At 49.5% G+C, this 15,834-nt stretch overlaps 1 protein-coding gene across 1 annotated transcript in view; it reads left to right on the top strand.

The window, feature by feature from the left end:
- DNAH12 (dynein axonemal heavy chain 12) overlaps positions 1-15,834 on the top strand; it is a 937,015-nt gene that overhangs the window by 614,240 nt on the left and 306,941 nt on the right. The window contains exon 50 of the mRNA XM_069206470.1: positions 11,226-11,357. Coding sequence (XP_069062571.1) covers positions 11,226-11,357 — 132 coding nt within the window. The remainder of the gene's footprint in view (positions 1-11,225; positions 11,358-15,834) is intronic.

Below are 15,834 nucleotides of genomic sequence, written 5' to 3'. Positions count from 1 at the left end.
GGTGCCCAAAACACATAGGCTAGAATGGAGAGAAGGGGGTGCCCCGGTTCCGGTCTGCTTGCAGGTAAGTACCCGCGTCTTCGGAGGGCAGACCAGGGGGGTTTTGTAGGGCACCGGGGGGGACACAAGTCCACACAGAAATTTCACCCTCAGCGGCGCGGGGGCGGCCGGGTGCAGTGTAGAAACAAGCGTCGGGTTCGCAATGTTAGTCTATGAGAGATCTCGGGATCTCTTCAGCGCTGCAGGCAGGCAAGGGGGGGATTCCTCGGGGAAACCTCCACTTGGGCAAGGGAGAGGGACTCCTGGGGGTCACTTCTCCCGTGAAAGTCCGGTCCTTCAGGTCCTGGGGGCTGCGGGTGCAGGGTCTCTCCCAGGCGTCGGGACTTTAGGTTCAAAGAGTCGCGGTCAGGGGAAGCCTCGGGATTCCCTCTGCAGGCGGCGCTGTGGGGGCTCAGGGGGGACAGGTTTTGGTACTCACAGTATCAGAGTAGTCCTGGGGTCCCTCCTGAGGTGTTGGATCGCCACCAGCCGAGTCGGGGTCGCCGGGTGCAGTGTTGCAAGTCTCACGCTTCTTGCGGGGAGCTTGCAGGGTTCTTTAAAGCTGCTGGAACCAAAGTTGCAGCTTTTCTTGGAGCAGGTCCGCTGTCCTCGGGAGTTTCTTGTCTTTTCGAAGCAGGGGCAGTCCTCAGAGGATGTCGAGGTCGCTGGTCCCTTTGGAAGGCGTCGCTGGAGCAGGATCTTTGGGAGGCAGGAGACAGGCCGGTGAGTTTCTGGAGCCAAGGCAGTTGTCGTCTTCTGGTCTTCCGCTGCAGGGGTTTTCAGCTGGGCAGTCCTTCTTCTTGTAGTTGCAGGAATCTAATTTTCTAGGGTTCAGGGTAGCCCTTAAATACTAAATTTAAGGGCGTGTTTAGGTCTGGGGGGTTAGTAGCCAATGGCTACTAGCCCTGAGGGTGGGTACACCCTCTTTGTGCCTCCTCCCAAGGGGAGGGGGTCACAATCCTAACCCTATTGGGGGAATCCTCCATCTGCAAGATGGAGGATTTCTAAAAGTTAGAGTCACTTCAGCTCAGGACACCTTAGGGGCTGTCCTGACTGGCCAGTGACTCCTCCTTGTTTTTCTCATTATTTTCTCCGGCCTTGCCGCCAAAAGTGGGGCCTGGCCGGAGGGGGCGGGCAACTCCACTAGCTGGAGTGTCCTGCTGGTTTGGCACAAAGGAGGTGAGCCTGTGAGGCTCACCGCCAGGTGTGACAATTCCTGCCTGGGGGAGGTGTTAGCATCTCCACCCAGTGCAGGCTTTGTTACTGGCCTCAGAGTGACAAAGGCACTCTCCCCATGGGGCCAGCAACATGTCTCGGTTTGTGGCAGGCTGCTAAAACTAGTCAGCCTACACAGATAGTCGGTTAAGTTTCAGGGGGCACCTCTAAGGTGCCCTCTGGGGTGTATTTTACAATAAAATGTACACTGGCATCAGTGTGCATTTATTGTGCTGAGAAGTTTGATACCAAACTTCCCAGTTTTCAGTGTAGCCATTATGGTGCTGTGGAGTTCGTGTTTGACAGACTCCCAGACCATATACTCTTATGGCTACCCTGCACTTACAATGTCTAAGGTTTTGTTTAGACACTGTAGGGGTACCAGGCTCATGCACTGGTACCCTCACCTATGGTATAGTGCACCCTGCCTTAGGGCTGTAAGGCCTGCTAGAGGGGTGTCTTACCTATACTGCATAGGCAGTGAGAGGCTGGCATGGCACCCTGAGGGGAGTGCCATGTCGACTTACTCGTTTTGTCCTCACTAGCACACACAAGCTGGTAAGCAGTGTGTCTGTGCTGAGTGAGAGGTCTCCAGGGTGGCATAAGACATGCTGCAGCCCTTAGAGACCTTCCTTGGCATCAGGGCCCTTGGTACTAGAAGTACCAGTTACAAGGGACTTATCTGGATGCCAGGGTCTGCCAATTGTGGATACAAAAGTACAGGTTAGGGAAAGAACACTGGTGCTGGGGCCTGGTTAGCAGGCCTCAGCACACTTTCAATTGTAAACATAGCATCAGCAAAGGCAAAAAGTCAGGGGGCAACCATGCCAAGGAGGCATTTCCTTACACAACCCCCCCCCAAACGAAAGAGGATGAGACTAACCTTTCCCAAGAGAGTCTTCATTTTCTAAGTGGAAGAACCTGGAAAGGCCATCTGCATTGGCATGGGCAGTCCCAGGTCTGTGTTCCACTATAAAGTCCATTCCCTGTAGGGAGATGGACCACCTCAACAGTTTAGGATTTTCACCTTTCATTTGCATCAGCCATTTGAGAGGTCTGTGGTCAGTTTGAACTAGGAAGTGAGTCCCAAAGAGGTATGGTCTCAGCTTCTTCAGGGACCAAACCACAGCAAAGGCCTCCCTCTCAATGGCACTCCAACGCTGCTCCCTGGGGAGTAACCTCCTGCTAATGAAAGCAACAGGCTGGTCAAGGCCATCATCATTTGTTTGGGACAAAACTGCCCCTATCCCATGTTCAGAGGCATCAGTCTGCACAATGAACTGCTTAGAATAATCTGGAGCTTTGAGAACTGGTGCTGAGCACATTGCCTGTTTCAGGGTGTCAAAGGCCTGTTGGCAGTCCACAGTCCAGTTCACTTTCTTGGGCATTTTCTTGGAGGTGAGCTCAGTGAGGGCTGTCACAATGGATCCATATCCCTTCACAAACCTCCTGTAGTACCCAGTCAAGCCAAGGAATGCCCTGACTTGAGTCTGGGTTTTTGGAGCTACCCAGTCCAGAATAGTCTGGATCTTGGGTTGGAGTGGCTGAACTTGGCCTCCACCTACAAGGTGTCCCAAGTAAACCACAGTTCCCTGCCCTATCTGGCATTTGGATGCCTTGATAGAGAGGCCTGCAGATTGCAGAGCCTTCAAAACCTTCCTCAGGTGGACCAGGTGATCCTGCCAGGTGGAGCTAAAGACAGCAATATCATCAAGATAAGCTGTGCTAAAGGACTCCAAGCCAGCAAGGATTTGATTCACCAACCTTTGGAAGGTGGCAGGGGCATTCTTTAAACCAAAGGGCATAACAGTAAACTGATAATGCCCATCAGGTGTGGAGAATGCTGTCTTTTCTTTTGCTCCAGGTGCCATTTTTATTTGCCAGTACCCTGCTGTCAAGTCAAAGGTACTTAGAAATTTGGCAGCACCTAATTTATCAATGAGCTCATCAGCTCTTGGAATTGGATGGGCATCTGTCTTGGTGACAGAATTGAGCCCTCTGTAGTCCACACAAAACCTCATCTCTTTCTTTCCATCTTTGGTGTGAGGTTTGGGGACTAAGACCACTGGGCTAGCCCAGGGGCTGTCAGAGCGCTCAATTACTCCCAATTCCAGCATCTTGTGGACTTCCACCTTGATGCTTTCTTTAACATGGTCAGATTGTCTAAAGATTTTGTTCTTGACAGGCATGCTGTCTCCTGTGTCCACATCATGGGTACACAGGTGTGTCTGACCAGGGGTTAAGGAGAAGAGTTCAGGAAACTGTTGTAGGACTCTCCTACAATCAGCTTGCTGTTGGCCAGAGAGGGTGTCTGAGTATATCACTCCATCTACTGTACCATCTTTTGGGTCTGATGACAGAAGATCAGGGAGAGGTTCACTCTCTGCCTCCTGATCCTCATCTGTTACCATCAACAGATTGACATCAGCCCTGTCGTGGAAGAGCTTAAGGCGGTTTACATGGATCACCCTTTTGGGGCTCCTGCTTGTGCCCAGGTCCACCAAGTAGGTGACCTGACTCTTCCTCTCTAGTACTGGGTAAGGGCCACTCCATTTGTCCTGGAGTGCCCTGGGAGCCACAGGCTCCAGAACCCAGACTTTCTGCCCTGGTTGGAACTCAACCAGTGCAGCCTTTTGGTCATACCAAAACTTCTGGAGCTGTTGGCTGGCCTCAAGGTTTTTGGTTGCCTTTTCCATGTACTCTGCCATTCTAGAGCGAAGGCCAAGTACATAGTCCACTATGTCCTGTTTAGGCTCATGGAGAGGTCTCTCCCAGCCTTCTTTAACAAGGGCAAGTGGTCCCCTTACAGGATGACCAAACAGAAGTTCAAAGGGTGAGAACCCTACTCCCTTCTGTGGTACCTCCCTGTAAGCGAAAAGCAGACATGGCAGGAGGACATCCCATCTCCTTTTGAGTTTTTCTGGGAGCCCCATGATCATGCCCTTTAATGTCTTGTTGAATCTCTCAACCAAGCCATTAGTTTGTGGATGGTATGGTGTAGTGAATTTATAAGTCACTCCACACTCATTCCACATGTGCTTTAGGTATGCTGACATGAAGTTGGTACCTCTGTCAGACACCACCTCCTTAGGGAAACCCACTCTGGTAAAGATACCAATGAGGGCCTTGGCTACTGCAGGGGCAGTAGTCGACCTAAGGGGAATAGCTTCAGGATACCTGGTAGCATGATCCACTACTACCAGGATATACATATTTCCTGAGGCTGTGGGAGGTTCCAGTGGACCAACTATGTCCACACCCACTCTTTCAAAGGGCACCCCCACCACTGGAAGTGGAATGAGGGGGGCCTTTGGATGCCCACCTGTCTTACCACTGGCTTGACAGGTGGGGCAGGAGAGGCAAAACTCCTTAACCATGTTGGACATATTGGGCCAGTAGAAGTGGTTGACTAACCTCTCCCACGTCTTGGTTTGTCCCAAATGTCCAGCAAGGGGAATGTCATGGGCCAATGTTAGGATGAACTCTCTGAACAGCTGAGGCACTACCACTCTCCTAGTGGCACCAGGTTTGGGGTCTCTGGCCTCAGTGTACAGGAGCCCATCTTCCCAATAGACCCTATGTGTTCCATTTTTCTTGCCTTTGGACTCTTCAGCAGCTTGCTGCCTAAGGCCTTCAAGAGAGGGACAGGTTTCTTGTCCCTTACACAGCTCTTCCCTTGAGGGTCCCCCTGGGCCTAAGAGCTCAACCTGATAAGGTTCAAGCTCCAAAGGCTCAGTTCCCTCAGAGGGCAGAACTTCTTCCTGAGAAGAGAGGTTCCCTTTCTTTTGCTGTGTTGCAGTTGGTTTCCCAACTGACTTTCCTGTTCTCTTGGTAGGCTGGGCCATTTTTCCAGACTCCAGCTCTACTTTTTCACCCTGTGCCTTGCATTGTGCTCTTGTTTTCACACACACCAGTTCAGGGATACCCAGCATTGCTGCATGGGTTTTTAGCTCTACCTCAGCCCATGCTGAGGACTCCAGGTCATTTCCAAGCAGACAGTCCACTGGGATATTTGAGGAGACCACCACCTGTTTCAGGCCATTGACCCCTCCCCATTCTAAAGTAACCATTGCCATGGGATGTACTTTTCTCTGATTGTCAGCGTTGGTGACTGTGTAAGTTTTTCCAGTCAGGTATTGGCCAGGGGAAACCAGTTTCTCTGTCACCATGGTGACACTGGCACCTGTATCCCTCAGGCCCTCTATTCTAGTCCCATTAATTAAGAGTTGCTGTCTGTATTTTTGCATGTTAGGCGGCCAGACAGCTAGTGTGGCTAAATCCACCCCACCCTCAGAAACTAGAGTAGCTTCAGTGTGGACCCTGATTTGCTCTGGGCACACTGTTGATCCCACTTGGAGACTAGCCATACCAGTGTTACCTGGATGGGAGTTTGGAGTGGAACCTTTCTTGGGACAGGCCTTGTCTCCAGTTTGGTGTCCATGCTGTTTACAGCTATGACACCAGGCCTTTTTGGGATCAAAGTTTTTACCCTTGTACCCATTGTTTTGTGAAGAGGCTCTGGGCCCACCCTCCTGTGCAGGTTTTTGGGGGCCTGTAGAAGACTCTTTACTATTTTTAGTTTTGGTTGTCTCATCACCCTTCTGCTGGGGAGTCTTTGTGACCCCTTTCTTTTGGTCACCCCCTGTTGAAGTCTTGGACACCCTTGTCTTGACCCAATGGTCCGCCTTCTTTCCCAATTCTTGGGGAGAAATTGGTCCTAGGTCTACCAGATGCTGATGCAGTTTATCATTGAAACAATTACTTAACAGGTGTTCTTTCACAAATAAATTGTACAGCCCATCATAATTACTTACACCACTGCCTTGAATCCAACCATCTAGTGTTTTCACTGAGTAGTCAACAAAGTCAACCCAGGTCTGGCTCGAGGATTTTTGAGCCCCCCTGAACCTAATCCTGTACTCCTCAGTGGAGAATCCAAAGCCCTCAATCAGGGTACCCTTCATGAGGTCATAAGATTCTGCATCTTGTCCAGAGAGTGTGAGGAGTCTATCCCTACACTTTCCTGTGAACATTTCCCAAAGGAGAGCACCCCAGTGAGATCTGTTCACTTTTCTGGTTACACAAGCCCTCTCAAAAGCTGTGAACCATTTGGTGATGTCATCACCATCTTCATATTTAGTTACAATCCCTTTGGGGATTTTCAACATGTCAGGAGAATCTCTGACCCTATTTATGTTGCTGCCACCATTGATGGGTCCTAGGCCCATCTCTTGTCTTTCCCTCTCTATGGCTAGGATCTGTCTTTCCAAAGCCAATCTTTTGGCCATCCTGGCTAACTGGATGTCCTCTTCACTGGAGTTATCCTCAGTGATTTCAGAGTTGTTGGTCCCTCCTGTGAGGGAACCAGCATCTCTGACTATTATTTGTGGAGTCAGGGCTTGAGAAGCCCTGCTCTCCCTAAGTAGGACTGGAGGGGGGGAATTTCCCTCCAAGTCACTATCTTCATCCTCTGAGTTGCCATCCTCAGAGGGGTTGGCCTTTTCAAACTCTGCCAAAAGCTCCTGGAGCTGTACTTTGGTAGGTTTGGGGCCCATTGCTATTTTCTTTAGTTTACAGAGTGACCTTAGCTCTCTCATCTGTAGATGGAGGTAAGGTGTGGTGTCGAGTTCCACCACATTCACATCTGTGCTAGACATTTTGCTTCTAAAAGTTGGAATACTTTTTAAGAATCTACAACTGGTTCTAGAATCTAATTCAAACTTTTACAACTTTTAAACTCAAAAAGAAATGCTAAACAGGATCTAACACAAGGCCCTAGCAGGTCTTTTAAGAATTTAGAAAACTTTTCAAATTGCAAAAATCAATTTCTAATGACAATTTTGGGATTTGTCGTGTGATCAGGTATTGGCTGAGTAGTCCAGCAAATGCAAAGTCTTGTACCCCACCGCTGATCCACCAATGTAGGAAGTTGGCTCTGTATGTGCTATTTCAAAGTAAGGAATAGCATGCACAGAGTCCAAGGGTTCCCCTTAGAGGTAAAATAGTGGTAAAAAGAGATAATACTAATGCTCTATTTTGTGGTAGTGTGGTCGAGCAGTAGGCTTATCCAAGGAGTAGTGTTAAGCATTTGGTGTACATACACATAGACAATAAATGAGGTACACACACTCAGAGACAAATCCAGCCAATAGGTTTTTATATAGAAAAATATCTTTTCTTAGTTTATTTTAAGAACCACAGGTTCAAATTCTACATGTAATATCTCATTCGAAAGGTATTGCAGGTAAGTACTTTAGGAACTTCAAATCATCAAAATTGCATGTATACTTTTTAAGTTATTCACAAATAGCTGTTTTAAAAGTGGACACTTAGTGCAATTTTCACAGTTCCTAGGGGAGGTAAGTATTTGTTAGTTTTACCAGGTAAGTAAGACACTTACAGGGTTCAGTTCTTGGTCCAAGGTAGCCCACCGTTGGGGGTTCAGAGCAACCCCAAAGTCACCACACCAGCAGCTCAGGGCCGGTCAGGTGCAGAGTTCAAAGTGGTGCCCAAAACACATAGGCTAGAATGGAGAGAAGGGGGTGCCCCGGTTCCGGTCTGCTTGCAGGTAAGTACCCGCGTCTTCGGAGGGCAGACCAGGGGGGTTTTGTAGGGCACCGGGGGGGACACAAGTCCACACAGAAATTTCACCCTCAGCGGCGCGGGGGCGGCCGGGTGCAGTGTAGAAACAAGCGTCGGGTTCGCAATGTTAGTCTATGAGAGATCTCGGGATCTCTTCAGCGCTGCAGGCAGGCAAGGGGGGGATTCCTCGGGGAAACCTCCACTTGGGCAAGGGAGAGGGACTCCTGGGGGTCACTTCTCCCGTGAAAGTCCGGTCCTTCAGGTCCTGGGGGCTGCGGGTGCAGGGTCTCTCCCAGGCGTCGGGACTTTAGGTTCAAAGAGTCGCGGTCAGGGGAAGCCTCGGGATTCCCTCTGCAGGCGGCGCTGTGGGGGCTCAGGGGGGACAGGTTTTGGTACTCACAGTATCAGAGTAGTCCTGGGGTCCCTCCTGAGGTGTTGGATCGCCACCAGCCGAGTCGGGGTCGCCGGGTGCAGTGTTGCAAGTCTCACGCTTCTTGCGGGGAGCTTGCAGGGTTCTTTAAAGCTGCTGGAACCAAAGTTGCAGCTTTTCTTGGAGCAGGTCCGCTGTCCTCGGGAGTTTCTTGTCTTTTCGAAGCAGGGGCAGTCCTCAGAGGATGTCGAGGTCGCTGGTCCCTTTGGAAGGCGTCGCTGGAGCAGGATCTTTGGGAGGCAGGAGACAGGCCGGTGAGTTTCTGGAGCCAAGGCAGTTGTCGTCTTCTGGTCTTCCGCTGCAGGGGTTTTCAGCTGGGCAGTCCTTCTTCTTGTAGTTGCAGGAATCTAATTTTCTAGGGTTCAGGGTAGCCCTTAAATACTAAATTTAAGGGCGTGTTTAGGTCTGGGGGGTTAGTAGCCAATGGCTACTAGCCCTGAGGGTGGGTACACCCTCTTTGTGCCTCCTCCCAAGGGGAGGGGGTCACAATCCTAACCCTATTGGGGGAATCCTCCATCTGCAAGATGGAGGATTTCTAAAAGTTAGAGTCACTTCAGCTCAGGACACCTTAGGGGCTGTCCTGACTGGCCAGTGACTCCTCCTTGTTTTTCTCATTATTTTCTCCGGCCTTGCCGCCAAAAGTGGGGCCTGGCCGGAGGGGGCGGGCAACTCCACTAGCTGGAGTGTCCTGCTGGTTTGGCACAAAGGAGGTGAGCCTGTGAGGCTCACCGCCAGGTGTGACAATTCCTGCCTGGGGGAGGTGTTAGCATCTCCACCCAGTGCAGGCTTTGTTACTGGCCTCAGAGTGACAAAGGCACTCTCCCCATGGGGCCAGCAACATGTCTCGGTTTGTGGCAGGCTGCTAAAACTAGTCAGCCTACACAGATAGTCGGTTAAGTTTCAGGGGGCACCTCTAAGGTGCCCTCTGGGGTGTATTTTACAATAAAATGTACACTGGCATCAGTGTGCATTTATTGTGCTGAGAAGTTTGATACCAAACTTCCCAGTTTTCAGTGTAGCCATTATGGTGCTGTGGAGTTCGTGTTTGACAGACTCCCAGACCATATACTCTTATGGCTACCCTGCACTTACAATGTCTAAGGTTTTGTTTAGACACTGTAGGGGTACCAGGCTCATGCACTGGTACCCTCACCTATGGTATAGTGCACCCTGCCTTAGGGCTGTAAGGCCTGCTAGAGGGGTGTCTTACCTATACTGCATAGGCAGTGAGAGGCTGGCATGGCACCCTGAGGGGAGTGCCATGTCGACTTACTCGTTTTGTCCTCACTAGCACACACAAGCTGGTAAGCAGTGTGTCTGTGCTGAGTGAGAGGTCTCCAGGGTGGCATAAGACATGCTGCAGCCCTTAGAGACCTTCCTTGGCATCAGGGCCCTTGGTACTAGAAGTACCAGTTACAAGGGACTTATCTGGATGCCAGGGTCTGCCAATTGTGGATACAAAAGTACAGGTTAGGGAAAGAACACTGGTGCTGGGGCCTGGTTAGCAGGCCTCAGCACACTTTCAATTGTAAACATAGCATCAGCAAAGGCAAAAAGTCAGGGGGCAACCATGCCAAGGAGGCATTTCCTTACAGTTGTCTCCAGCGGTGAGCTGATTTGTAGACTTCCAAAGCATCTTATGAAATTGGCAGCCTTCCTGCATGCCTCTATATTGGATGCATCGGTTTACTGTGCTCTTCTATGTGCGGTTTGAGATGTGCTAGCAACATCATGTAGCCCTATGGGAGCTGCCCATGCTGGTTTCTTTTTGTCATCTTCCAAAAGGATCTGTTATATGCGGGCAGCGCTCCCCCTCTGACTGTAGGGTTAAAGTTGCAGTTTTGAAAAATGTCAATAAGTGAGCTGATAGCTAGGTGGATTCTCCTGTTAAACAGCATTGCAGGACTTCATTGCATGCCCGATATGTTTAGGGATCTCAGAATGGGTCATAGACAATATCTTCAGTGGGGCAATAGCGGTTTGCAGGTACAGACTATGTGGACTTAGACCAGGGATTTAACTATTGGGACACACAACATGCATTGGTTATCTCCATCACACTCTCTTCTGCCACACCAGTAGACCAATAGACGTTTAGCAGAATCAGACCAAATCTTAACTTCATCAGCTGGATTTTCATTCCCTGGGAGTGCATCTGGTCCATTAAGGTTGGTTGACCAGCTGCCATGGGCCTTCTCCTTCAGGGACTTTGTCGCGATCCATGGATATTAATTTTACTTACTTTAAAAGTAGCTTCCATATCTGGTTAGTGGGGAGGTTGATCGACTATATGGCCTGTGCTTCTAGGTCAATTCACATACAAGTGCCAGTTGGAATGTGCCAAGGTGTAGTGGATGGCACTTTGATCTCACTCGGCTGTACCTCACAAAGTCATTCTTTTCATAGTCAGAGACATCCGTAGTGCGTTTGTCCTAGCCTTGGGAGGGGTTCTGCATGTACTTTTTTCTTTGAACATTACACCTATCATAGGTGGTTCCTCCTTCATGTCCCTGCAAGTGAGGGGGCACAGGGTTCAGACTTTGGCATAGGAGCTTCTTTTCACAACTTATACATCCATGGTATTACGGAGAGAGTGTAGGCATGGGCCTGCATCATGTGACCTGTACAGTTTAGAGGCCAGGGAGTAAACATGGTTATTAGCTCTGCTTCTTAGTGTATAGTTATGAGATATGAGAATATTGTTCTGCAAAAATCACCCTGATTATAGAAACTCTTGACTGTGCGGCAGGCCAGAAAGAGGCTCTTTTAGGATGCCTGGCACCATACAAAATAATGTCTAAACAGTTGAGTTTGGAGTAAAAGAGATTAGCAGTAATACATTTATTATTGCAGTTTAAACTCTCTCAACCAGATTATGAATATATTTTTAACATGCCCATAAAAATCGTTCTTCCTCATTAACATTTCCTAAACCTATTTGGTGTGTCCATTTTTCCAGCCTTCTGACATTGCAATTGTAAAGGCAATGAAGAACCCTCCGCATGGTGTCAAACTAGTCATGTCAGCTATCTGCGTCATGAAAGAAATAAAACCTGAAAAGATTTTGGATCCTGCGGGGACAGGAGAAAAGGTAATGTAATTTATGTGCTATAAATTCAATTTCCATTTGGTAATTCATTTTTTTTTTCTGCTGTTTTATTGTCTCTGTGAGAAATGATGCTAGAATACTATGTATCTGTTTCTTGTTTGCTCCCAGCTATTGATTGCCTTCTCGCACAACCAAATAATGAATCCTCAACATTTTAATCTATAGAATTTGAACACAACTTTCTGTTGTATTTCGATCCTAATAACCTCAATGATTCACTGGAGAATGAACCAATCAAAAGGTTCATTCACATTTTCTAGTTTGCTTTTTCTTACTGCTGGGGTACTGTATCCTTATGTCTGAAAAGTAATCCCTCCTAAACCTCAGAACATTGAAAATGTGGTGGTGTAAACAAGAAGTATAATCTAAGTAGGTTCCCAGTTAGGTATCATTGAATGTTTATTTACAAAATAGGGGATGTGGATAAGTCACAGCTCATTACTCTTTCATTTCTAAATTTTATTGTTCATTATTGTCCAAATTCAGATATTAATATTTTGCTGCAATAATGATTTATGCACATTGGTTGTAAATTGCCTTTGTTCCTGTCTTGTGTCAGTTTTTTATATATGCATGACATGACCGTTACATAAAAAGCATTTCAGTGAGTTCTCCGTGCTGCTAAGTGATTATATGTAATATTCAAAGACTGAAAATGGCAGACTTAAAAAACTGAGCACTAGGTCAACCAATTTTTTTAAGTGGACTCTGAGTCTTCTAGCTCTAAATTCCTCACCTTTGAATTTCCCAGGCGTCACATGCGTGAGCAGTACCCCTGCGTGCCGCCGGGTGGCATTGTTTGGTTCTGTGTGGCATCATCGGCATAGTTGGTAACGAAAGTGAAGTCACGGTCACCTATATAGGCCCAGGTGTCAGGATGTTAGTTCTTTTCCTTCCATGCCAGTTTTTTTTTTCTAAATCTGTTAATTAAGTTTATCAATTTACTACACTTCAATCCAGATATGCGGCCAGGTACAATGCCAGCATCCAAATCAATAGAACAACATGTCATAAACTACTGCATATAAACAGAGCATTTATTGACTAAAACTTAAAAGTAGAAGAAAGGAAAAATTGTAAAATCAACCAATGTGGAAAGAACAGAACTGCTCGGTAGGGACCCATAGACAGGTCGTGGGATCGAGGAGGAGAGAAGGAGGTGGGAGGAGCACGGCAGAGGGGGAAACAGCCACACATAGAGGGAAGGAAGTGGGGGAGGAGCGCCCCGGGGACAGCCCAGACGAACCCCCTGGCCACAAAGCATCCCAGCAGGCGCGTCCCCTGTGTCCACATGATTAGGGCCAATTTCAGGGTAGGGATCACCGGGGCCACGCAACTGTATCAGTGACACTGTTTCCATCGTGCAGCGCATAGGGGCAGACCTGCGAAGCATCAAAACAACAATCTAGACATTCCTACCCGAATTCCGTGATCCCATGTCCCCCTCCGTATGTGTATTTGTGTTATATATGGATATAGAAGCTACAGTTCAGGGTGGGCGGGAATCGTCTTTGTTCTCCAGTTGATCAATAAAGGAATCCCATGTGTCCACCCCCTTGACCATCGTCCCCCTGTCGCGGAGGGAGCGCAGTACTTGCGCTTCTGCTCTGGCCCAATGTAACAATTCGTTTGACCAACGATTTGTGTCTGTGTTGCTTAGAGACGTTTAAATAAAATAAACGCTAGGTCTACGTACCGGTGTGCCTGCCTCCTACCACTGCGTCGCAAGTGACTCCCCAATATACAGGATTCGGGTGTAGGGGATAGAGAGATTTCCGACCAAGCAGCTGTCCGTGAAGTGACATCATGCAACCACGTCATATGGAAGAAATTAGCATCTGGGTCCCCACATCTAGGGCACTCCGGAGTAGATTGTGGGAACATGCGCTTGAGCCGATTTGGGGATAAATAAGTCTGGTGTAGGTAGTTAAATTGTATGTACTGAAAGCGAGAGTTACATGATACCTCTCGTGTTGAGGTGAGTGCTGTAATCCATGTGCGCTGGGTCAATGGCGTGGGCAAAACCGCGTCCCATCTAGCCTTCGCCTGTGTCTGCGCCTCATCAGGGCAAGCAAGTAGCGTTTTATATATCCATGATATCTCAGATTGCATGCCTGCTCCCGTTAGCAATTCATGTAATACAGGGGCCGTTTGTGGTTCGCTGTTCCCGTTTCCCCATGTACCGGGCACCAGCTGATGCAGAGCCCCGCATGCAATGAACCAGCCCTGTCCCAGGTCGTGCGCGTTCGCCAGCGCTTCATATGTCAGGAAACGTCCCTCCTCAAAAATGTCTCCTACTGTCTGTATACCTTTCATGGACCAGGCAGCTAGTCCGTGTTGTCCAGCTATCCTCCCTATGCCTGGAATGGCAAGCAGGGGGATCTTGGGTGAATAGGGTGGGGGCCGTTTCCCCCATTACATACCGGCGCCAGCCACGTTCATCAGAATATTACGCAGGTGCGGCAGACCGTCCTGACCTAGAAGCCATTGCAACACATTTGAATGGCCCAGGAGTGCCCCCCCCATCCGACTTTCCAAACTGAGAGGGTCCCTCAGCCAGTCCATGATCCAATGTATCTGTGCCGCTGCATAGTACAGCTTATACTGCGGGGCGCCCAGTCACCCCTGCTCCAATGGTAGATAAATCCTGGTCAGGCCACCCTTCGGCGCCCACTGCCCCACACCAGGTCGGTCAGCAGGCTGGTCAGAGGCCCCAAAAAGGCCCGAGGGAGTGTTAGTGGCAGGGCGGAGAAATAGTATAGTAGGCTTGGGAGAACAATCATTTTTGCAATCACCACTCTCCCAAGCGGGGACAGCGGGAGTGAACGCCAGAAGGGAAAGAAGCCTCTGATTGACCTGATCGCTCGACCTAGGTTCCCCTCCTTGAGATCCGTGGCGTCATGATATATATGTAGCCCTTAGACATTCTAAGTGCAGGGTAGCCATAAGAGTATATGGTCTGGGAGTTTGTCAAACTCGAACTCCACAGTTCCATAATGGCTACACTGAAACCTTGGAAGTTTGGTATCAAACTTCTCAGCACAATAAATGCACACTGATATCAGTGTGCAATTTATTGTAACATACACCCAGAGGGCATCTTAGAGATGCCCTCTGAATACCAATTCGACTTCTAGTGTAGGCTGACCAGTTCCTGCCAGCCTGCCACAAACCAGACAAGTTGCTGGCCACATGGGGAGAGTGCCTTTGTCACTCTGTGGCCAGGAACAAAGCCTGTACTGGGTGGAGGTGCTTCACACCTCCCCCTGCAGGAACTGTAACACCTGGCGATGAGCCTCAAAGGCTCACCCCTTTTGTTACAGCACCCCAGAGCATCCCAGCTAGTGGAGATGCCCGCCCCTCTGGCCACTGCCCCCACTTTTGGCGGCGAGGCTGGAGGAGATAATTAGGAAAACAAGGAGGAGTCACCCACCAGTCAGGACAGCCCCTAAGGTGTCCTGAGCTGAGGTGACCCCTGCCTTTAGAAATGCTCCATCTTAGTTTCGGAGAATTCCCCCAATAGGATTAGGGATGTGCCCCCCTCCCCACAGGGAGGAGGCACAAAGAGGGTGTAGCCACCCTCCAGGACAGTAGCCATTGGCTACTGCCCTCCCAGACCTAAACACCCCCCATAATCTAGTATTTAGGGGCACCTCATAACCCAGGAAATCAGATTCCTGCAACCTGAACCAAAGAAGGAGGACTGCTGACCTACAAGCCTGCAGAGACGCCGGACGACTACAACTGCTTTGGCCCCAGCCCTACCGGCCTGTCTCCTGAGTTGAAAACATGCAACCAGCGACGCATCCAACAGGGACCAGTGACCGCTGAAGCCTCAGAGGACTGCCCTGACCCCCAGTACCAAGAAGCTCCCGTGAGCAGCGTCCCTGCTCAACAATCTACAACAAACTTGCAACTTTTCTACATCTTTAAAGGCTTCACTTTTGCCATGGGAAGCATGAGACTTCCCACTCTGCACGCGATGCCCCCGGCTTGAGATCCAGAGAACAAACACCACAGGGAGGACTCCCTGGTGACTGTGACCCCGTGAGTAGCCCGAGACTACCCCCCTGAGCCTCCCCAGCGACTCCTGCAGAGAGAATCCAGAGGCTGCCCCTGACCGTGACTGCCTGTAACAAGGGACCCGATGCCTGGAACAACCACTGCACCTGCAACCCCCAGGACCTGAAGGAACTGAACCTCAGTGCAGGAGTGATCCCCAGGTGACCCTCTGCCTAGCCCAGGTGGTGGCTGTCCCGAGAAGCGCCCCCCCCCCTTGGTGCCTGCCTGCACCGCTAGAGTGACCCCCGGGTCCCTCCATTGTTTCCTATCTGGATTGCCTTGAACCCCCAACAGTGGGCTGCCTATGCCCAGGAACTGAGACTTGTAAGTGTTTTACTTACCTCACAAACTAACTTTTACTTACCTCCCCTAGGAACTTTTGCACTGTGTCCACTTT

Source organism: Pleurodeles waltl, chromosome 9 (genome assembly GCF_031143425.1).
Source record: "Pleurodeles waltl isolate 20211129_DDA chromosome 9, aPleWal1.hap1.20221129, whole genome shotgun sequence".
Lineage (NCBI taxonomy): Eukaryota > Metazoa > Chordata > Amphibia > Caudata > Salamandridae > Pleurodeles > Pleurodeles waltl.
Note: the sequence above shows the minus strand (reverse complement) of the source record. Positions and strands in the feature narration are given on the sequence as shown.